This window comes from Aegilops tauschii, chromosome 5, assembly GCF_002575655.3.
Source record: "Aegilops tauschii subsp. strangulata cultivar AL8/78 chromosome 5, Aet v6.0, whole genome shotgun sequence".
NCBI classification, from domain to species: domain Eukaryota; kingdom Viridiplantae; phylum Streptophyta; class Magnoliopsida; order Poales; family Poaceae; genus Aegilops; species Aegilops tauschii.
In genome coordinates, this window is record NC_053039.3 from 473,599,947 (window position 1) to 473,623,341 (window position 23,395).

Genomic DNA, 23,395 nt, shown 5'->3' on the forward strand with positions numbered 1-23,395 from the left:
CAGCTTACTGCTCCTCTATTCAAAATATACACATATCCGGTCTGTGACTTCGAGTCATCCAGATCTGTGTCGAAGCTAGCGTCGACGTAACCCTTTACGACAAGCTCTTCGTCACCTCCATAAACGAGAAACATATCCTTAGTCCTCTTCAGGTACTTCAGGATATTCTTGACCGCTGTCCAGTGTTCCTTGCCGGGATTACTTTGGTACCTTCCTACCAAACTTACGGCAAGGTTTACATCAGGTCTGGTACACAGCATGGCATACATAATAGACCCTATGGCCGAGGCATAGGGGATGATACTCATCTCTTCTATATCTTCTGCCGTGGTCGGGCATTGAGCCGTGCTCAATTGCACACCTTGCAATACAGGCAAGAACCCCTTCTTGGACTGATCCATACTGAACTTCTTCAATATCTTGTCAAGGTATGTACTCTGTGAAAGACCAATGAGGCGTCTTGATCTATCTCTATAGATCTTGATGCCTAATATATAAGCAGCTTCTCCAAGGTCCTTCATTGAAAAACACTTATTCAAATAGGCCTTTATACTTTCCAAGAATTCTATATCATTTCCCATCAATAGTATGTCATCCACATATAATATGAGAAATGCTACAGAGCTCCCACTCACTTTCTTGTAAACACAGGCTTCTGCATAAGTCTGTGTAAACCCAAACGCTTTGATCATCTCATCAAAGCGAATGTTCCAACTCCGAGATGCTTGCACCAGCCCATAGATTGAGCGCTGGAGCTTGCATACTTTGTTAGCATTCTTAGGATCGACAAAACCTTCCGGCTGCATCATATACAACTCTTCCTTAAGGAAGCCGTTAAGGAATGCCGTTTTGACGTCCATCTGCCATATCTCATAATCATAGTATGCGGCAATTGCTAACATGATTCGGACGGACTTCAGCTTCGCTACGGGTGAGAAAGTCTCATCGTAGTCAACCCCTTGAACTTGTCGATAACCCTTAGCGACAAGTCGAGCTTTGTAGATGGTCACATTACCATCTGCGTCCGTCTTCTTCTTAAAGATCCATTTGTTTTCTATGGCTCGCCGCTCATCGGGCAAGTCAGTCAAAGTCCATACTTTGTTTTCATACATGGATTCTATCTCGGATTTCATGGCTTCTAGCCATTTGTCGGAATCCGGGCCCGCCATCGCTTCTTCATAGTTCGAAGGTTCACCGTTGTCTAACAACATGATTTCCAGGACAGGGTTGCCGTACCATTCTGGTGCGGAACGTGTCCTTGTGGACCTACGAAGTTCAGTAACTTGATCCGAAGCTTCATGATCATCATCATTAACTTCCTCCCCAGTCGGTGTAGGCACCACAGGAACATTTTCCCGCGCTGCGCTACTTTCCGGTTCGGAAGGGGTGACTATCACCTCATCAAGTTCCACTTTCCTCCCACTCAATTCTTTCGAGAGAAACTCCTTCTCCATAAAGGACCCGTTCTTGGCAACGAAGATCTTGCCTTCGGATCTGAGGTAGAAGGTATACCCAATAGTTTTCTTAGGGTATCCTATGAAGACGCATTTTTCCGATTTGGGTTCGAGCTTTTCAGGTTGAAGTTTCTTGACATAAGCATCGCATCCCCAAACTTTTAGAAACGACAGCTTAGGTTTCTTCCCAAACCATAATTCATATGGTGTCGTCTCAACGGATTTCGACGGAGCCCTATTTAAAGTGAATGCGGCAGTCTCTAAAGCATAGCCCCAAAATGAGAGCGGTAAATCGGTAAGAGACATCATAGATCGCACCATATCCAATAGAGTGCGATTACGACGTTCGGACACACCATTTCTCTGAGGTGTTCCAGGCGGCGTGAGTTGTGAAACTATTCCACATTTCCTTAAGTGTGCACCAAACTTGTGACTTAAATATTCTCCACCACGATCTGATCGTAGGAATTTTATTCTCCTGTCACGTTGATTCTCAACTTCACTCTGAAATTCCTTGAACCTTTCAAAGGTTTCAGACTTGTGTTTCATTAGGTAGATATATCCATATCTACTTAAATCATCAGTGACAGTGAGAACATAACGATATCCTCCGCGAGCCTCAACACTCATTGGACCACACACATCGGTATGTATGATTTCCAATAAGTTGGTTGCTCGCTCCATTGTTCCGGAGAACGGAGTCTTGGTCATCTTACCCATGAGGCATGGTTCGCACGTGTCAAATGATTCGTAATCAAGAGACTCCAAAAGTCCATCTGCATGGAGCTTCTTCATGCGCTTGACACCAATGTGACCAAGGCGGCAGTGCCACAAGTATGTGGGACTATCGTTATCAACTTTATATCTTTTGGTATTCACACTATGAATATGTGTAACATCACGTTCGAGATTCATCAAAAATAAACCATTGACCAGCGGGGCATGACCATAAAACATATCTCTCAAATAAACAGAACAACCATTATTCTCGGATTTAAATGAGTAGCCATCTCGAATTAAACGAGATCCAGATACAATGTTCATGCTCAAAGCTGGCACTAAATAACAATTATTGAGGTTTAAAACTAATCCCGTGGGTAGACGCAGAGGTAGCGTGCCGACGGCGATCACATCGACCTTGGAACCATTCCCGACGCGCATCGTCACCTCGTCCTTTGCCAGTCTCCGTTTATTCCGTAGTTCCTGCTTTGAGTTACAAATATGAGCAACCGCACCGGTATCAAATACCCAGGAGCTACTACGAGTACTGGTAAGGTACACATCAATTACTTGTATATCACATATACCTTGGGTGTTGCCGGCCTTCTTCTTGTCCGCTAAATATTTGGGGCAGTTCCGCTTCCAGTGACCACTTCCCTTGCAATAAAAGCACTCAGTCCCGAGCTTGGGTCCATTCTTTGACTTCTTCCCAGTAACTGGTTTACCGGGCGCGGCAACTCCCTTGCCGTCCTTCTTGAAGTTCTTCTTACCCTTGCCCTTCTTGAACTTGGTGGTTTTATTCACCATCAACACTTGATGTTCTTTTCTGATCTCCCCTTCCGCTGATTTCAGCATTGAATATACCTCGGGAATGGTCTTTTCCATCCCCTGCATATTGTAGTTCATCACAAAGCTCTTGTAGCTTGGTGGAAGCGACTGGAGGATTCTGTCAATGACCGCGTCATCCGGGAGATTAACTCCCAGCTGAGACAAGCGGTTATGCAACCCAGACATTCTGAGTATGTGCTCACTAACAGAACTGTTCTCCTCCATTTTACAGCTGAAGAACTTGTTGGAGACATCATATCTCTCGACCCGGGCATGAGCTTGAAAAACCAGTTTCAGCTCCTCGAACATCTCATATGCTCCATGTTTCTCAAAACGCTTTTGGAGACCCGGTTCTAAGCTGTAAAGCATGCCGCACTGAACGAGGGAGTAATCATCAGCACGTGATTGCCAAGCGTTCATAACATCTTGGTTCTGTGGGATTGGTGCATCACCTAGCGGTGCTTCTAAGACATAATCTTTCTTGGCTACTATGAGGATGAGCCTCAGGTTCCGGACCCAGTCCGTATAGTTGCTGCCATCGTCTTTCAGCTTGGTTTTCTCTAGGAACGCGTTGAAATTGAGGACAACGTTGGCCATTTGATCTAGTAAAGATTTTGGACTAAGTTCATGATAATTGAGTTCATCTTATCAAATTATTTAATGAACTCCCACTCAGATAGACATCCCTCTAGTCATCTAAGTGAAACATGATCCGAGTTCAACTAGGCCGTGTCCGATCATCACGTGAGACGGACTAGTCAAGATCGGTGAACATCTCCATGTTGATCGTATCTTCTATACGACTCATGCTCGACCTTTCGGTCCTCCGTGTTCCGAGGCCATGTCTGTACATGCTAGGCTCGTCAAGTCAACCTAAGTGTATTGCATGTGTTCCGAGGCCATGTCTGTACATGCTAGGCTCGTCAACACCCGTTGTATTCGAACGTAAGAATCTATCACACCCGATCATCACGTGGTGCTTCAAAACGACGAACCTTCGCAACGGTGCACAGTTAGGGTGAACACTTTCTTGAAATTATTATAAGGGATCATCCTACTTGCTACCGTCGTTCTAAGCAAATAAGATGCAAAAACATGATAAACATCACATGCAATCAAATAGTGACATGATATGGCCAATATCATCATGCTCCTTTGATCTCCATCTTCGGGGCACCATGATCATCTTTGTCACCGGCATGACACCATGATCTCCATCATTGTGTCTTCATGAAGTTGTCACGCCAACGATTACTTCTACTTCTATGGCTAACGCGTTTAGCAACAAAGTAAAGTAATTTACATGGCGTTATTCAATGACACGCAGGTCATACAAAATAATAAAGACAACTCCTATGGCTCCTGCCGGTTGTCATACTCATCGACATGCAAGTCGTGATTCCTATTACAAGAATATGATCAATCTCATACATCACATATATCATTCATCACATCTTCTGGCCATATCACATCACATAGCACTTGCTGCAAAAACAAGTTAGACGTCCTCTAATTGTTGTTACAAGTTTTTACGTGGTTTGTAGGTTTCTAGCAAGAACGTTTCTTACCTACGTATGACCACAACGTGATTTGCCAATTTTGTTGGGGAACGTAGCAGAAATTCAAAATTTTCTACGCATCACCAAGATCAATCTATGGAGTAATCTAGCAACGAGGGGAAGGGGAGTGAATCTACATACCCTTGTAGATCGCGATGCGGAAGCGTTGCAAGAACGCGGATGAGGGAGTCGTACTCGTAGCGATTCAGATCGCGGTTGATTCCGATCTAAGCACCGAAAGAACGGTGCCTCCGCGTTCAACACACGTGCAGCCCGGTGACGTCTCCCACGCCTTGATCCAGCAAGGAGAGAGGGAGAGGTTGGGGAAGACTCCATCCAGCAGCAACACGACGGCATGGTGGTGGTGGAGGAGCGTGGCAATCCCGCAGGGCTTCGCCAAGCACCGTGGGAGAGGAGGAGGAGGGAGAGGGGTAGGGCAGCACCAAAAGGAGACTTTCTCGTGTGTGTATGGCAGCCCAAACCTCAAGTATATATAGGGGGGAAGGGGGCTGCGCCCCCCTTAGGGTTTCCACCCCCAAGAGGAGGCAGCCAGCCCTAGATCCCATCAAGGGGGCGGCCAAGGGGAGGAGAGGGGGAGGCGCCCCACTAGATGGGCCCTAAGGCCCATCTGGACCTAGGGTTTGCCCCCTCCCACTCTCCCATGCGCCTTGGGCCTTGGTGGGGGGGCGCACCAGCCCACCTGGGGCTGGTCCCCTCCCACACTTGGCCCACGCAGCCTTCTGGGGCTGGTGGCCCCACTTGGTGGACCCCCGGGACCCTCCCGGTGGTCCCGGTACATTACCGATTTCACCCGAAACTTTTCCGGTGACCAAAACAGGACTTCCCATATATAAATCTTTACCTCCGGACCATTCCGGAACTCCTCGTGATGTCCGGGATCTCATCCGGGACTCCGAACAACATTCGGTAACCACGTACATGCTTTCCCTATAACCCTAGCGTCATCGAACCTTAAGCGTGTAGACCCTACGGGTTCGGGAACCATGCAGACATGACCGAGACGTTCTCCGGTCAATAACCAACAGCGGGATCTGGATACCCATGTTGGCTCCCACATGTTCCACGATGATCTCATCGGATGAACCACGATGTCGGGGATTCAATCAATCCCGTATGCAATTCCCTTTGTCCATCGGTATGTTACTTGCCCGAGATTCGATCGTCGGTATCCCTATACCTTGTTCAATCTCGTTACCGGCAAGTCTCTTTACTCGTTCCGTAACTCACATCATCCCGTGATCAACTCCTTGGTCACATTGTGCACATAATGATGATGTCCTACCGAGTGGGCCCAGAGATACCTCTCCGTTTACACGGAGTGACAAATCCCAGTCTCGATTCGTGCCAACCCAACAGACACTTTCGGAGATACCCGTAGTGCACCTTTATAGCCACCCAGTTACGTTGTGACGTTTGGCACACCCAAAGCATTCCTACGGTATCCGGGAGTTGCACAATCTCATGGTCTAAGGAAGTGATACTTGACATTAGAAAAGCTCTGAGCAAACGAACTACACGATCTTGTGCTAGGCTTAGGATTGGGTCTTGTCCATCACATCATTCTCCTAATGATGTGATCCCGTTATCAACGACATCCAATGTCCATGGTTAGGAAACCGTAACCATCTATTGATCAACGAGCTAGTCTCCTAGAGGCTTACTAGGGACATGGTGTTGTCTATGTATCCACACATGTATCTGAGTTTCCTATCAATACAATTCTAGCATGGATAATAAACGATTATCATGAACAAGGAAATATAATAATAACCTATTTATTATTGCCTCTAGGGCATATTTCCAACAGTCTCCCACTTGCACTAGAGTCAATAATCTAGTTCACATCACCATGTGATTAACACTGACAGGTCACATCACCATGTGACCAACACCCAAGAGTTTACTAGAGTCAACAATCTAGTTCACATCTCTATGTGATTAACACTCAATGAGTTCTGGTTTGATCATGTTATGCTTGTGAGAGAGGTTATTAGTCAACGGGTCTGAACCTTTCAGATCCGTGTGTGCTTTACGAATATCTATGTCATCTTTGTGGATGCTACCACGCGCTATTTGGAGCCATTTCAAATAATTGCTCTACTATACGAATCCGGTTTACTACTCAGAGTCATCCGGATTAGTGTCAAAGTTCGCATCGACGTAACCCTTTACGACGAACTCCTTTCCACCTCCATAATCGAGAAAATTCCTTAATCCACTAGGTACTAAGGATAAGTTCGACCGCTGTCATGAGATCCTTTCCCGGATCACCATTGTACCCTCTTGACCAACTCATGGCAAGGCACACTACATGTGCGGTACACAGCATAGCATACTATAGAGCCTACGTCTAAAGCATAGGGGACGACCTTCGTCCTTTCTCTATCTTCTGCTGTGGTCAGGTCTTGAGTCTTACTCAATACTCACACCTTGTAACACAGCCAAGAACTCCTTCTTTGCTGATCTATTTGAACTCTTTCAAAATCATGTCAAGGTGTGCGTTCTTTGAAAGTATCATCAAGCGTCTTGATCTATCTCTATAGATCTTGATGCCCAATGTGTAAGCAGCTTTATCCAGGTCTTCCTTTGAAAAACTCCTTTCAAACAACCCTTTATGCTTTCCAGAAATTTTACATCATTTCGGATCAACAATATGTCATTCACATATACTTATCAGAAATGTTGTAGCGCTCCCACTCACTTTATTGTAAATACAAGTTTCTAACAAACTTTGTATAAACCCAAAAACTTTGATCACTCCATCAAAGTGTATATTCTGACTCCGAGATGCTTGCTCTAATCCATGGAAGGATCACTGGAGCTAGCATACCTTTTAGCATCCTTAGGATCGACAAAAACTTTCTGATTGTATCACATACAACCTTTCCTTACGAAAACTGGTAAGGAAACTTGTTTTGACATCCATCTGCTAGATTTCACAAATGCAGATAATGCTAACATGATTCCGACGGACTTAAGCACCGCTACGGATGAGAAAATCTCATCGTAGTCAACTCCTTGAACTTGTGGAAATACTCTTTGCCACAAGTCGAGCTTCATAGACGGTAACATTACCGTCCACGTCCGTCTTCTTCTCAAAGATCCATTTATCTCGGATTTCATGGCTCTTAACCATTTGTCGGAATATGGGCCCACCATCGCTTCTCCATAGCTCGTAGGTTCAGTATTGTCCAACAACATGATATCTCAGACAGGATCACGTACCACTCTGAAGTAGCACGCATCCTCGTCGTCCTACGAGGTTTGGTAGTGACTTGATCCGAAGTTTCATGATCACTATCATAAGCTTCCACTTCAATTGGTGTAGGTGCCACAGGAACAACTTCCTGTGCCCTGCTACACACTAGTTGAAGTGACGGTTCTATAACCTTATCAAGTCTCCACCATCCTCCCACTCAATTCTTTCGAGAGAAACTTTTCCTCGAGAAAGGACTCGTTTCTAGAAGCAATTACTTTTGCTTCCAGATCTGAAACAGGAGGTATACCCAACTGTTTTGGGTTTTCTATGAAGATGTATTTATCCGCTTTGGGTTCGAGCTTATCAGCTTGAAACTTTTTCACATAAGCTGCGCAGCCCCAAACTTTTAAGAAACGACAACTTAGGTTTCTCTAAACGGTGTCGTCTCAACGGAATTGCGTGGTGCCCCTTTTAAATGAATGCGGTTGTCTCTAATGCCTAACCCATAAACGATAGTGGTAATTTGATAAGAAACATCATGGTATGCACCATATCCAATAGGGTGCAGTTATGATGTTCGGACACACCATCACACTATGGTGTTCCAGGCGGTATTAATTGTGAAACACTTTCCACAATGTCTTAATTGTGTGCCAAACTCGTAACTCAGATATCTCTATGATCATATCATAGACATTTTATCCTCTTGTCACGACAATCTTCGACTTCACTCTGAAATTACTTGAACCTTTCAATAATTCAGACTTGTGTTTCATTAAGTAAATATTCTCAGCATCTACTCAAATTATCTGTGAAGTAAGAACATAATGATATCCACTGCATGCCTCAGAACTCATTGGACTGCATACATCAAAATGTATTACTTCCAATAAGTTGCTCTCTTGTTCCATCTTACTGAAAACGAGGACTTTCAGTCATCTCGCCCATGTGGTATGATTTGCATGTCTCAAGTGATTCGAAATCAAGTGAGTCCAAGCGATCCATCTGCATGGAGTTTCTTCATACATATATACCAATAGACATGGTTCGCATGTCTCAATCTTTTCAAAAACGATTGAGTCCAAAGATCCATCTACATGGAGCTTCTTCATGCGTTCTATACCAATATGACTCAAATTGCAGTGCCATAAGTATCTGGAACTATCATTACTATTTTACATCTTTTGGCACGAACATGTGTATCACTACAATCGAGATTCATTTTAGGTGCAAGACCATTGAAAGTATTATTCAAATAAGCAGAGTAACCATTATTCTCCTTAAATGAATAACCGTATTGCGATAAACATAATCCAATCATGCTCAACACAAACACCAAATCTCGATGGTAGAGGGAGCATGCGATGCTTGATCACATCAACCTTGGAAACACTTCCAACACATATCGTCATCTCACCTTTAGCTAGTCTCCGTTTATTCCGCAGCTTTTATTTCGAGTTACTAACACATAGCAACCGAACCGGTATCTAATACCCTGGTGCTGCTGGGAGTACTAGTAAAGTACACATTCATATGACGTATATCCAATATACTTCTGTCGACCTTGCCTGTCTTCTCATCTACCAAGTATCTAGGGTAGTACTGCTTCAGTGACCGTTCCTCTTATTACAGAAGCACTTAGTCTCGGGTTTGGGTTCAACCTTGGGATTCTTCACTAGAGCAGCAAACGACTTGCTGTTTCATGAAGTATCCCTTTTGCCCTTGCCCTTCTTAAACTAGCGGTTCTACTAACCATCAACAATTGATGCTCCTTCTTGATTTCTACTCTCGCGGTGTCAAACATCGCGAATAGCTCAAGGATCATCATAACTATCCTTGATATGTTATAGTTCATCACGAAGCTCTACTAGCTTGGTGGCAGTGACTATGGAGAACTATCACTATCTCATCTGGGAGAATAACTCCCACTCGATTCAAGCGATTGTGGCACTCAGACAATCTGAGCACACGCTCAACGATTGAGCTTTTCTCCCTTAGTTTGCAGGCTTAGGAAACTTGTCAGAGGTCTCATACCTCTTGACGTGGGCACTAGTCTGAAATCCCAATTTCAGTCTTCGGAACATCTCACATGTTCTGCGACGTTTCAAAAACGTCTTGGGTGCCACAATTCTAAACCGCACTGAACTATCACGTAGTTATCAAAACGTGTATGTCAGATGTTTCGTAACATCTACAGACGACGCTGAGGTTCAGCACACCGAGCGGTGCATTAAGGACATAAGCCTTCTGTGTAGTAATGAGGACAATCCTCAGTTTACGGACCCAGTCCGCATAATTGCTACTACCAACTTTCAACTAAATTTTCTCTAGGAACATATCTAAACCAGTAGAACTTAAAGCGCAAGACATAATTCGCAAAGACCTTTTGACTATGTTCATGATAATGAAGTTCGTCTGATTAATGAACTCCCACTCAGATAGACATCCCTCTAGTCATCTAAGTGAAACATGATCCGAGTTTAACTAGGCCGTGTCCGATCATCACGTGAGACGGACTAGTCAAGATCGGTGAACATCTCCATGTTGATCGTATCTTCTATACGACTCATGCTCGACCTTTCGGTCCTCCGTGTTCCGAGGCCATGTCTGTACATGCTAGGCTCGTCAAGTCAACCTAAGTGTATTGCGTGTGTTCCGAGGCCATGTCTGTACATGCTAGGCTCGTCAACACCCGTTGTATTCGAACGTAAGAATCTATCACACCCGATCATCACGTGGTGCTTCGAAACGACGAACCTTCGCAACGGTGCACAGTTAGGGTGAACACTTTCTTGAAATTATTATAAGGGATCATCCTACTTGCTACCGTCGTTCTAAGCAAATAAGATGCAAAAACATGATAAACATCACATGCAATCAAATAGTGACATGATATGGCCAATATCATCATGCTCCTTTGATCTCCATCTTCGGGGCACCATGATCATCCTTGTCACCGGCATGACACCATGATCTCCATCATCATGATCTCCATCATTGTGTCTTCATGAAGTCGTCACGCCAACGATTACTTCTACTTCTATGGCTAACGCGCTTAGCAATAAAGTAAAGTAATTTACATGGCGTTATTCAATGACACGCAGGTCATACAAAAAATAAAGACAACTCCTATGGCTCCTGCCGGTTGTCATACTCATCGACATGCAAGTCGTGATTCCTATTACAAGAATATGATCAATCTCATACATCATATATATCATTCATCACATCTTCTGGCCATATCACATCACATAGCACTTGCTGCAAAAACAAGTTAGACGTCCTCTAATTGTTGTTGCAAGTTTTTACGTGGTTTGTAGGTTTCTAGCAAGAACGTTTTCTTACCTACGTATGACCACAACGTGATTTGCCAATTTCTATTTACCCTTCATAAGGACCCTTTTCATCGAATCCGTTCCGACTAAAGTAGGAGAGACAGACACCCGCTAGCCACCTTATGCAACTTGTGCATGTCAGTCGGTGGAACCTGTCTCACGTAAGTGTACGTGTAAGGTCGGTCCGGGCCGCTTCATCCCACAATGCCGCCGAAACAAGATAAGACTAGTAGCGGCAAGAAGAATTGGCAACATCAACGCCCACAACTACTTTGTGTTCTACTCGTGCATAGAAACTACGCATAGACCTAGCTCATGATGCCACTGTTGGGGAACGTAGCAGAAATTCAAAATTTTCTACGCATCACCAAGATCAATCTATGGAGTAATCTAGCAACGAGGGGAAGGGGAGTGAATCTACATACCCTTGTAGATCGCGATGCGGAAGCGTTGCAAGAACGCGGATGAGGGAGTCGTACTCGTAGCGATTCAGATCGCGGTTGATTCCGATCTAAGCACCGAAAGAACGGTGCCTCCGCGTTCAACACACGTGCAGCCCGGTGACGTCTCCCACGCCTTGATCCAGCAAGGAGAGAGGGAGAGGTTGGGGAAGACTCCATCCAGCAGCAACACGACGGCATGGTGGTGGTGGAGGAGCGTGGCAATCCCGCAGGGCTTCGCCAAGCACCGTGGGAGAGGAGGAGGAGGGAGAGGGGTAGGGCAGCACCAAAAGGAGACTTTCTCGTGTGTGTATGGCAGCCCAAACCTCAAGTATATATAGGGGGGAAGGGGGCTGCGCCCCCCTTAGGGTTTCCACCCCCAAGAGGAGGCAGCCAGCCCTAGATCCCATCAAGGGGGCGGCCAAGGGGAGGAGAGGGGGAGGCGCCCCACTAGATGGGCCCTAAGGCCCATCTGGACCTAGGGTTTGCCCCCTCCCACTCTCCCATGCGCCTTGGGCCTTGGTGGGGGGGCGCACCAGCCCACCTGGGGCTGGTCCCCTCCCACACTTGGCCCACGCAGCCTTCTGGGGCTGGTGGCCCCACTTGGTGGACCCCCGGGACCCTCCCGGTGGTCCCGGTACATTACCGATTTCACCCGAAACTTTTCCGGTGACCAAAACAGGACTTCCCATATATAAATCTTTACCTCCGGACCATTCCGGAACTCCTCGTGATGTCCGGGATCTCATCCGGGACTCCGAACAACATTCGGTAACCACGTACATGCTTTCCCTATAACCCTAGCGTCATCGAACCTTAAGCGTGTAGACCCTACGGGTTCGGGAACCATGCAGACATGACCGAGACGTTCTCCGGTCAATAACCAACAGCGGGATCTGGATACCCATGTTGGCTCCCACATGTTCCACGATGATCTCATCGGATGAACCACGATGTCGGGGATTCAATCAATCCCGTATGCAATTCCCTTTGTCCATCGGTATGTTACTTGCCCGAGATTCGATCGTCGGTATCCCTATACCTTGTTCAATCTCGTTACCGGCAAGTCTCTTTACTCGTTCCGTAACTCACATCATCCCGTGATCAACTCCTTGGTCACATTGTGCACATAATGATGATGTCCTACCGAGTGGGCCCAGAGATACCTCTCCGTTTACACGGAGTGACAAATCCCAGTCTCGATTCGTGCCAACCCAACAGACACTTTCGGAGATACCCGTAGTGCACCTTTATAGCCACCCAGTTACGTTGTGACGTTTGGCACACCCAAAGCATTCCTACGGTATCCGGGAGTTGCACAATCTCATGGTCTAAGGAAGTGATACTTGACATTAGAAAAGCTCTGAGCAAACGAACTACACGATCTTGTGCTAGGCTTAGGATTGGGTCTTGTCCATCACATCATTCTCCTAATGATGTGATCCCGTTATCAACGACATCCAATGTCCATGGTTAGGAAACCGTAACCATCTATTGATCAACGAGCTAGTCTCCTAGAGGCTTACTAGGGACATGGTGTTGTCTATGTATCCACACATGTATCTGAGTTTCCTATCAATACAATTCTAGCATGGATAATAAACGATTATCATGAACAAGGAAATATAATAATAACCTATTTATTATTGCCTCTAGGGCATATTTCCAACAAATTTCTATTTACCCTTCATAAGGACCCTTTTCATCGAATCCGTTCCGACTAATGTAGGAGAGACAGACACCCGCTAGCCACCTTATGCAACTTGTGCATGTCAGTCGGTGGAACCTGTCTCACGTAAGTGTACGTGTAAGGTCGGTCCGGGCCGCTTCATCCTACAATGCCGCCGAAACAAGAAAAGACTAGTAGCGGCAAGAAGAATTGGCAAACTCAACGCCCACAACTTCTTTGTGTTCTACTCGTGCATAGTAACTACGCATAGACCTGGCTCATGATGCCACTGTTGGGAATCGTAGCATAATTTAAAATTTTCCTACGCTCACCAAGATGCATCTATGGAGTCTACTAGCAACGAGGGGAAAGGAGTGCATCTACATACCCTTGTAGATCGCGAGCGGAAGCGTTCCAATGAACGTGGATGACGGAGTCGTACTCGCCGTGATCCAAATCACCGATGACCGAGTGCCGAACGTACGGCACCTTCGCGTTCAACACACGTACGGTGCAGCGACATCTCCTCCTTCTTGATCCAGCAAGGGGGGAGGAGAGGTTGATGGAGATCCAACAGCACGACGGCGTGGTGGTGGATGTAGCGGGTCTCCGGCAGGGCTTCGCCGAGCTTCTGCGAGAGAGAGAGAGGTGTTGCAGGGGAGGAGGGAGGCGCCCAAGGCTTTGTGTGTTGCTGCCCTCCCTTCCCCCCACTATATATAGGGCCAAGGGAGAGGGGGGGCGCAGCCTTGCCCCTTCCTCCAAGGAAGGGTGCGGCCAGGGGGGGAGTCCTTCCCCCCCAAGGCACCTCGGAGGTGCCTTCCCCCTTTAGGACTCTCCCTTCTTTCTTATCTCTTGCGCATGGGCCTCTTGGGGCTGGTGCCCTTGGCCCATATAGGCCAAGGCGCACCCCTTACAGCCCATGTGGCCCCCCGGGGCTGGTGGACCCCCTTGGTGGACCCCCGGACCCCTTTCGGCACTCCCGGTACAATATCGATAAAGCGCGAAACTTTTCCGGCGACCAAAATAAGACTTCCCATATATAAATCTTTACCTCCGGACCATTCCAGAACCTCTCGTGACGTCCGGGATCTCATCCGGGACTTCGAACAACTTTCGGGTTTCCGCATACATATATCTCTACAACCCTAGCGTCACCGGACCTTAAGTGTGTAGACCCTACGGGTTCGGGAGACATGCAGACATGACCGAGACGCCTCTCCGGTCAATAACCAACAGTGGGATCTGGATACCCATGTTGGCTCCCACATGTTCCACGATGATATCATCGGATGAACCACGGTGTCGAGGATTCAATCAATCCGTATGCAATTCCCTTTGTCAATCGGTATGTTACTTGCCCGAGATTCGATCGTCGGTATCCCAATACCTTGTTCAATCTCGTTACCGGCAAGTCTCTTTACTCGTACCGCAATGCATGATCCCGTGACTAACGCCTTAGTCACATTGAGCTCATTATGATGATGCATTACCGAGTGGGCCCAGAGATACCTCTCCGTCACACGGAGTGACAAATCCCAGTCTCGATCCGTGCCAACCCAACAGACACTTTCGGAGATACCCGTAATGCACCTTTATAGTCACCCAGTTACGTTGTGACGTTTGGCACACCCAAAGCACTCCTACGGTATCCGGGAGTTGCACGATCTCATGGTCTAAGGAAAAGATACTTGACATTGGAAAAGCTCTAGCAAACGAAACTACACGATCTTTTATGCTATGCTTAAGTTGGGTCTTGTCCATCACATCATTCTCCTAATGATGTGATCCCGTTATCAATGACATCCAATGTCCATAGTCAGGAAACCATGACTATCTGTTGATTAACGAGCTAGTCAACTAGAGGCTTACTAGGGACAGGTTGTGGTCTATGTATTCACACATGTATTACGATTTCCGGACAATACAATTATAGCATGAATAATAGACGATTATCATGAACAAAGAAATATAATAATAACCATTTATTATTGCCTCTAGGGCATATTTCCAACACATCAGGCCTACTTTTCAAGCCCAAGCTCGACCCATCTGGTAAAAAGCCCTGAAAAGCCCTTAGGGCTTAGGGCCGTGGGCCGGGCCTCTTCCTTAAAATGCCAATATGCCAAACCCAAGCCCGTCCAGGCCCTGCTGGTCGGTTCAAAACTCAGGCCCAAGCCCGGCCCATGGGCAAGCCCATCGGGCCTAGGCCTGGATTTTAGGGCCGGGCCTGGGTGGGCCGACAGGGCCGGGCCGGAGATGGCCAGGACTAGGCCCAGCCCAGCAAACAGGACAGCCACCGCCTGCGGAAGCCGCCGCGCCGAGGTGTTGCAACCGACCGGAGCCGGAATCCGACGGCACCTCCCTCTCTCTCCACCGCGCCGAGCTCCCCACAAAACACCGTGCGCCTACGCCCCAATCCCGGACGCACGCCTCCCCAAGTCCGCCGGCCCCCGACGCCCCCTCCGGCGAGTAGACCAGACCCCTCTCCACCGCGCCGGATCCCCGCCGCCGCTGACCCCCTTCGCCTCCCCCCTCGTTGGCGAAACCCTCCCCTCCGCCGCCATGCTGCTGGGCGCCAAAGTCGTACCCCGCGACAAGGCTGTGCCAGTGAGCTCCCTTGCATCCCCTACCTTCCACTTCTCAATCTGCGCACGGGGTTTGATTTGATTTGATTTGATTTACTCCTTTCTCTAGAAGCAAGGAGGCGGCGACGGCTCGGGATCCGACGGCTCCGCCGGGAAGACGCGCACCAAGCGTAGCAGCAGCAAGAGGAGAGACAAGGAGGAGAAGCGGAGGCGGAGGCACCGGCGGAGGAGCCGGCGCAGGTCGGACAGCTCGGAGGAGGGGTCGGACGACTCGGTCGACGAGGAGGAGGAGAAGGAGCTGAGCCGGAGCAAGCGCCGTAGGAAGCAGCGCCGCGGGGGGCGCCGCGACTTCTCCGACGAGGATGAATCCAGCGGCGAATCTGACAAAGGGAGAGGTAATAGTGAACTTGGTGGATTCTGGTTCAGGTGTTGCTTTGGTCAGTAGGATTTTTCAGGGTGGACTGTGCTTAATCGCGTGGCATTTGCCGGTGCAGGCAGTGGCAAGGGGAAGCGAGGAGGCGCTGCAAGTGACGATGATGAGGATGAGGATGAAGAGGAGGAGGAGATGGGAGGTGAGGGGTTGAGGGCGAGTGAGGTTGTCAGGAAGGAGATGGGGCTTGAATGGATGCTTAAATCGGCAAGCAGCAGTCAGCCGGAGGGCAGCCGTGCTCAGAGGGCTGATAACGAGGAGAAATTTGAGGCTACACATGAAGAGGTAACATTATTCACTTCAAACAGAACTTGTTGATGTTCATGTGTGTTCAGTTGATTATCTCATTTTTTTTCTCCAATTATTGACGATGACAGGTGAAGAAACCTAACCCGAAAGAAATGAATCCCTATTTGAGGGACAATGGCAGTGGCTATCCTGATGAAGCCACCGCTGCAAATGCAGCCAGTCAGTTGCTTGCATCCTCTGTTGTCGGTGACGGAGGTGCTAGCTGGCGGCTTAAGGCTTTGAAACGTGCAAAAGAGCAAGCAGCTCGTGAAGGTAGAAAGATCGAGGAGGTGTGTGCATCACCACATATGCTTATTCGAATGCAATTTTAGTTAGTTATTCTCTAACTTACAAGCCTATTCAATCACTGCAGGTAGTCGAAGAGAGATGGGGCTCATTGGGTCACTTAGCCGCATCAGTATCAACGTCCAGAGTTGCCCCTTCTTATGCCCATCTGCAGGCCATTAGGGGTAGAAAAGCTGGACAAGGAGACTACTCTGAGAAATCCTCCAAAGTAGATCGGAAGGAGGACCAGCGAGGTGAAGAGAGTGGTGGTGGTCGCCAATATTTGCAAGGGGTCTCCTCCCGGGATCATGCAATGAGGAAACCCAGACCTGATGCTGTACCTTGGAAGAAGAGACAGAATATATCTTCTGAAGATCAAACGCTCATCTCGTCAGCACTAGCAAGCATCAATAAATTTTCTAACGATGGAAGCTTTATGGATAAAATCAGTAACCATGGTAGTAAAAATACAAATGTTTCAAATGTCGAGAAAAGGGATAGTGATCAGAAAGCCCACCAGGAGAGTTCAAAGACATCATCTTCAGTGAGCACACAAAAGCAGCAGGAGAGTTCAAAGATATCATCTTCAGTGAGCACACAAAAGCAGGAGAGTTCAAAGATATCATCTTCAGGTAGCACTCAAAAGCTAAATGCAAACCAATTAGCTGCGAAGGTTCTGCAGCTCCGAATGAAAGGCAAGCACGAAGAAGCTGACCAACTTTCGGTAAGTGTCTCTATTGTTACTGTGACAAATTGACAGACTGTTCCCCCAGTTTATTAGCAATCACTAGTTTGTGAAATTGAATTTACAACATAACAGTGATTATTTAATCCATTTGAATGCACATAAAGCCTCTCCAACATTTCCTTGACAATTAGCAACCAAGCGTGCTAGGTACTCTATCAAACAATGCTGGCATAAAAATTTGGACTGTCTACATGGTTAACCTACAGTGGCTCTATCAAATTTTCTTGTGCTTGCATACACTGCAAGTAGAGGCCACATGAGTTCTTAACTAATAACTTTCTTTTCCTCAGAGAGAGATGGAGACTCTGCTGGAAAACCAGAGTGCTTCTGTTGAAGAGCCTAGGCATGTAAAGGAAAATAGCTCAACCAGGTTTGTCAATCTTATGTTAGAATTCATCTTGCTAGTTGATGCTATGGCTGCCTATTACCTATCCTAAGTTGTGAGTTGCATTCCGTCTGTTGCTTCCGTGTTGAAACAAATTTTGCTTCAACGTGGTTAAGATGCTAAAATTTCTAAGCAGCACGTGAATATTTTCATGATTATGTTTTACTTATTCTCTGTTCAATACTCTTAAAAGGAAGTGCCGTGTGTGCCGTTTAAGACATGTTTGGTTTGTGATGCCCTACTTGCCTTTTTTGCTTTTGGATGTTTGAGCATTTTTGTCTGTGATGCTTGGTTGAAGAAGTGATGCAACCTCATGTATTCAAACTACCCTTGTTGTCATTCTGAACTACTCCCTCCGTTCCTAAATAGTTGTCTTTCTAGACATTTCAACACGTGACTACATACGGAGCAAAATGAGTGAATCTACACTCTAAAGTATGTCTACATACATCCGTATGTGGTAGTCATTTGAAATGTCTAGAAAGACAACTATTTAGGAACGGAGGGAGTAGTACATTACTGATACCTGTTCATCTAAAGATGTGCGCCACCTTATCATATGATGTGATTCTGCAAGATAACGGTAATGGTTAGCACCCCAGCATTGACCAAGATGGTATCCATACTGTAGTCCAGAAAAGAAATGTGTCTGCATCTGCATGGCTATGCTGAAATCTTAAAGATAGCAATCATCCATCGCTAAAATGATCATTCAGTTCCATTATATGTCAATGTCTTAGTTGCCAGTAACAATTGTCAGGCCTAGCTGTATGCTATGCAACTGAATTGCTCTCCTGAAATATTTCTTATATCCCTACATGTGTCATATTATGCAAAACACAATACGCACCAGTATTGCTGTGTGGATATACTCTAGTTTGAACAGCAGATCTCTAGTTTATTTGTCTGCCTGACGCATTAGTCTTTTTCAACTGTAGGCATACAATAAAGCCCAGTGCAGCTGATCGCAGGAAAAGAGAAGAGGATGCTGACCTCCATCTTGCAAATAAAATTATGCACAACAAACAGTACAACATGAGTAAAAGTGTGGAGGATGAATATGAGTATGGTGATGCTCCCACTAAGAAAGGCAAAAGGACGAGAGAGGCACATCAGGAGAATAGGGGCACTCAGAGACATATTTTAACTCAGAAAGAGCGCTGTTTGTATTGCTTTGAGAACCCATCCAGGCCAAAGCATCTGGTTATTGCTATAGGGAACTTCACTTACTTGATGTTGCCACAGTTTGAGCCTCTTGTTCCTGGGCACTGTGTCATTCTTCCATTGCAGGTGAGACAACTTACCATGTGCTGGAAGTACAATTAAGAAATCATCTGTGCATTCTGCTTTAAGTTGAAGTAGCCTGCTTCAACTCGATTGTGCTTTTGAATACCCTATTGTGGACCCTTACGATTTTCATTGCAGCTCTTATGAATTGTCCATATTTTCTTATACTCTTATTGATTCTATGTTTTTAAAATGTTTGCAGCACGAGTCTTCAACAAGAACAGTTGATAAAAATGTCTGGGAGGAGATCCGCAACTTCAAGAAGTGCCTCCTAAAGATGTTTGCGCAGCAGGACAAGGATGTGGTTTTCATGGAGACTGTCATAAGCTTGGTCAAGCAACAGAGGCATTGCATGATTGAATGCATCCCTGTCCCATGCGAAGTTTCAAACAAAGCGCCCATGTACTTCAAGAAGGTCAGCTATCTATTGCTTTCTGCATGACTAATTGCAAACAATCTTGCCTCCTGTGCTTGTGGTTCTAACGAAATTCCTTCTGTTTACTCCAGGCAATCGACGAAGTTGAGGAGGAATGGTCGCAGCACGAGATGAAGAAGCTGATTCCAACGAGCGGTAACCTGCGGCAGGTCATCCCGGAGAACTTCGCCTACTTCCACGTGGAGTTTGGTCTGGACCGCGGGTTCGTCCACGTGATAGACGACGAGAGCAAGTTCGGTGCTGGTTTCGGGCTGAATGTACTCAGAGGGGTGCTCCGGTTGCCGGGGGAGGACATGCACCGTCGCCGGAGGCACGAGTCCATGGATAACCAGAAGCAAGCCGTCGCCGGCTTCATGAAAGACTGGGAGCCCTTCGACTGGACGAAACAGCTCGAGTAGAAGATGTAAATACAAATCTCAGGAACACTTTGGAAGGCTCACGCAATTCGCACCGACAGTTTTGTAGGGAAGAGATTGTTCTTGGTGTTGTCATGTATCTGTGTTTTTAAATGCTTTTCTGGTTGAATTTAACATTTCCACAGGATATGGCTGTGAACTGTATTAGTTCAAATATATATCCTGAAGGGACGACATCAGAGGCAGCCCAGAGGAATGCCATCATTGATTCAGACTAAATGAAATAAAAAGAGGTTTATATTTTTTTTTATTTTTCAGTAGTAGGCTCGTTTGGTCGCCAGTCTCCGCCATGGGCCGAAGGTGCCAACTTTGGGCCCTGTTCGAACGCACCCACACACGTCGGCGGGCACCTTGCCCTGCTCCGACGAAGCACGCCGCCTCTTTCTTGTTTTCGTGTAGACCTGCGAGCCCATGCCTCAAATTGCACCGCGCTGCTACTTGTCGCAAGCACACACATCGAACACAGTTGGTCATTGGTTGCACCTTGACCTCGGTGGCGCGGGTTCAAATCCTTTTTGGGTTTATTTTGCCTTTAGTTTGTTCATCCTATGACATGTGGGCCTCATGCCTCCTATCGACCGGTCAAATGATCTGATTGACCTTGACCTCGGCGGCGCGGGTTCAAATCTTTCTTGGTTTATTTTGCCTATATTGTTCACCCTATGATATACGGGTCCAACGCCTCCTATTGACCGGTCAAATTATCTGGTTGACCAGCCCATTGTCCATGACAGTGGGCAGTGGCTTCCTAAGAGCATCTCCAGCCGCGCCCCCAGAACAGCCTCCTCAGGCGGTTTATTTGCGTCGGCGACGAAAAAATGGCCCAGTCGCGCCCCCAGGACGCCGAATTCTGCCGGCTTGGCCCGTTTTTGCGGCTGGCGCTCGCAGGCCGAACCCGGCGCATTGGGGGGCGCGAGGGGGCTCCGGCGCGAGGGAAAAGCGTTCCTGGGGCCACATTGGCAGGCAAAAAGTCAAGCCACCCGCCCAGATTCGCCTCCTACCCCCCGCGCTCGGCCGCCACCCTGCGCCACCCTGCCGATCCCGGCGCCGACCACCGCCCGCCGCAGCTAGGTAGACCATCTCCCGCCGGGAAAAAGAAGGGGTTTCGCCGAGGCAGCCTCTCCGCCGCCGCCCCCGGCACCTTTTCCGGCGCTCCGGCCGCGCAGGGCCTGTACACCGGCGGGCTTGCGCCCACCTCGCCCACAAGGTGTTCGGTGAATTGCCCGGCCCGGCGATGGACTCCGAAGATGAGGAGGCGCTTGCGGCGTTGCTGGATGAGGAAGCCGAAGCCGACGTCCAGGAGCAGGAGCATCTCATGGTGCTCGCCACCCTCGCCGGCCTACTCGCGAGCAGTGAGAAGCCGCGGCGAGGTGGCTCGGCGCTTGGGCGGGTGAAAGCAAAGAACCGGCATCGTCTGGAAGGCTACTGCATGCTCTACTCGGACTACTCCGCCGACGCTCCATTGCACGGTGAGAAAACATTTCGACGCTGTTATCGGATGAGCCGAAAGCTTTTCCTCCGGATTGTGAATTCCATCCGGGAGTTCGACAACTACTTCAAGTGTAAGAAGGATTGCACCGGCACACTTGGATTCACCTCCATCCAGAAGTGCATGACAGCTATGAGGATGCTTGCATACGGAGCTCCCGGTGATTCACTCGACGACTATGGGCGCATGGCCGAGTCCACCAGCATAGAGTGTTTCTACAAGTTCTGTCGGGCAGTGGTGGCAGTGTTTGGACCGCAATACTTCAGAACACCCAATGCGGAAGACACTGCTCGGATCCTAGCACAGAATGCAGCAAGAGGATTTCCTGGGATGCTTGGAAGCATCGACTGCATGCATTGGAAATGAAAGAATTGCCCATTTACTTGGCAGGGGTTGTACAATGGCGCCAAAGGCGGTTGCAGTGTGGTGCTTGAGGCAGTGGCCACACATGACCTCTGGATTTGACACTCTTTCTTTGGGATGCCAGGAACTCACAATGACATCAATGTCCTGCAGTGCTCCCCAGTCTTTGCCAAGCTTGTTGAAGGTCATTCTCCTCCGGTGAATTTCGAGGTCAATGGACGACAGTACAACAAGGGGTACTATCTAGCTGATGGCATCTATCCGAGATGGTCGACATTTGTGAAGACCATCTCAAACCCTGTGCCAGGAGGCAAGAACGCCTGGTTTGCGAAGATTCAGGAGGCTTGCAGGAAGGATGTCGAGCGGGCATTTGGTGTGCTCCAATCTCGATTTGCTGTTGTCCGGTTCCCCGCTCAGACCTGGTCGAAAGATCAAATGTGGAAGATCATGACTTGCTGTGTCATCTTGCACAACATGATCATTGAGAGCGAGCAGGAAGAGCCAGTGTTTGACACTGAACCATACTACAGGCAGGGTCCTCTAGCCGAAGTTGATCACCAGCTACGGGCAACCTGGACTGCCTACCTCAGTATGCGTCAGGAGATCCGAGACCCACAGGTGCATCATCAGCTGCAACAGGATCTGGTGGAGCACCTATGGAGACTCAAGGGTGAGGCCGGGAATGACGTGTGATGAAACTTGAGTTTTTATTTGTTAAACTATATAATTTGTAGTGAACTATTTGTTGAACACGCCGAACTATGTGATGAAACACGCCGAAATACGCCGAACTATGTGATGAACTAATTGATTTCTATTTGTATGCGAAAATTCACGCCGAACCGCACCGAATATGGGCCGATTCACGCAGATATCGGGCCGTTTTTAGGCCAAAAGCTGGGCTGAATTCGGCGCCTGGGGGCGACGGCTGGGTGCTGAACCGCCCCCAGCGCCGAGTTTATCGCCGGCGCACCCCCAGGCCGCTCTTTTTCGGCGCCCTGGGGGGCCGAACGGCTGGAGATGCTCTAAGGCTAGTAAATAGTTGGGATAACTTAGACTAGTGTTACACTAGTAGTAGTCTACTATAGATGGTTGTATTTATTAGCTTGTAAACTTATTTTTTTCTTGGAAAGCGCTATGCTATATGTTACCACCATCGTCTTTTTTTCATTTAATATTTTCCATGTCACCAGTATACATAGTTGGCATTGCATGAGGATGCATGTTACTTCCACTATGACTAGTCTAACCAGCAGTGAGAAAACCCGCACAGCCACATGCCACGCCATCCCCTTGTCAGCACCCGATGGCCTCTGGTTAGACCCACTGGTTTTGTTAACTACTTATTTTTTTCTATCATTAACACAAATCTCGATTAGTCCTACTTGTTAGCCCCTCACTACCCTAACGCAACGGCCACAGTTCGATTCCTCACCCTTGCAGATAGTAGGTGTGCCC

At 47.6% G+C, this 23,395-nt stretch overlaps 1 protein-coding gene across 1 annotated transcript; it reads left to right on the top strand.

Annotated features, from left to right (window-relative positions):
- The first annotated feature begins 15,516 nt into the window (after positions 1-15,516).
- LOC109737835 (uncharacterized) lies at positions 15,517-20,315 on the top strand. The gene is made up of 9 exons (XM_020296962.4): positions 15,517-15,832; positions 15,920-16,205; positions 16,305-16,525; positions 16,618-16,818; positions 16,902-17,537; positions 17,852-17,931; positions 18,885-19,236; positions 19,436-19,648; positions 19,741-20,315. The coding sequence occupies exons 1-9, from the start codon at positions 15,788-15,790 to the stop codon at positions 20,065-20,067; spliced, it is 2,361 nt and encodes a 786-aa protein (XP_020152551.1). The 5' UTR covers positions 15,517-15,787; the 3' UTR covers positions 20,068-20,315.
- The last annotated feature ends 3,080 nt before the right edge of the window (positions 20,316-23,395 follow it).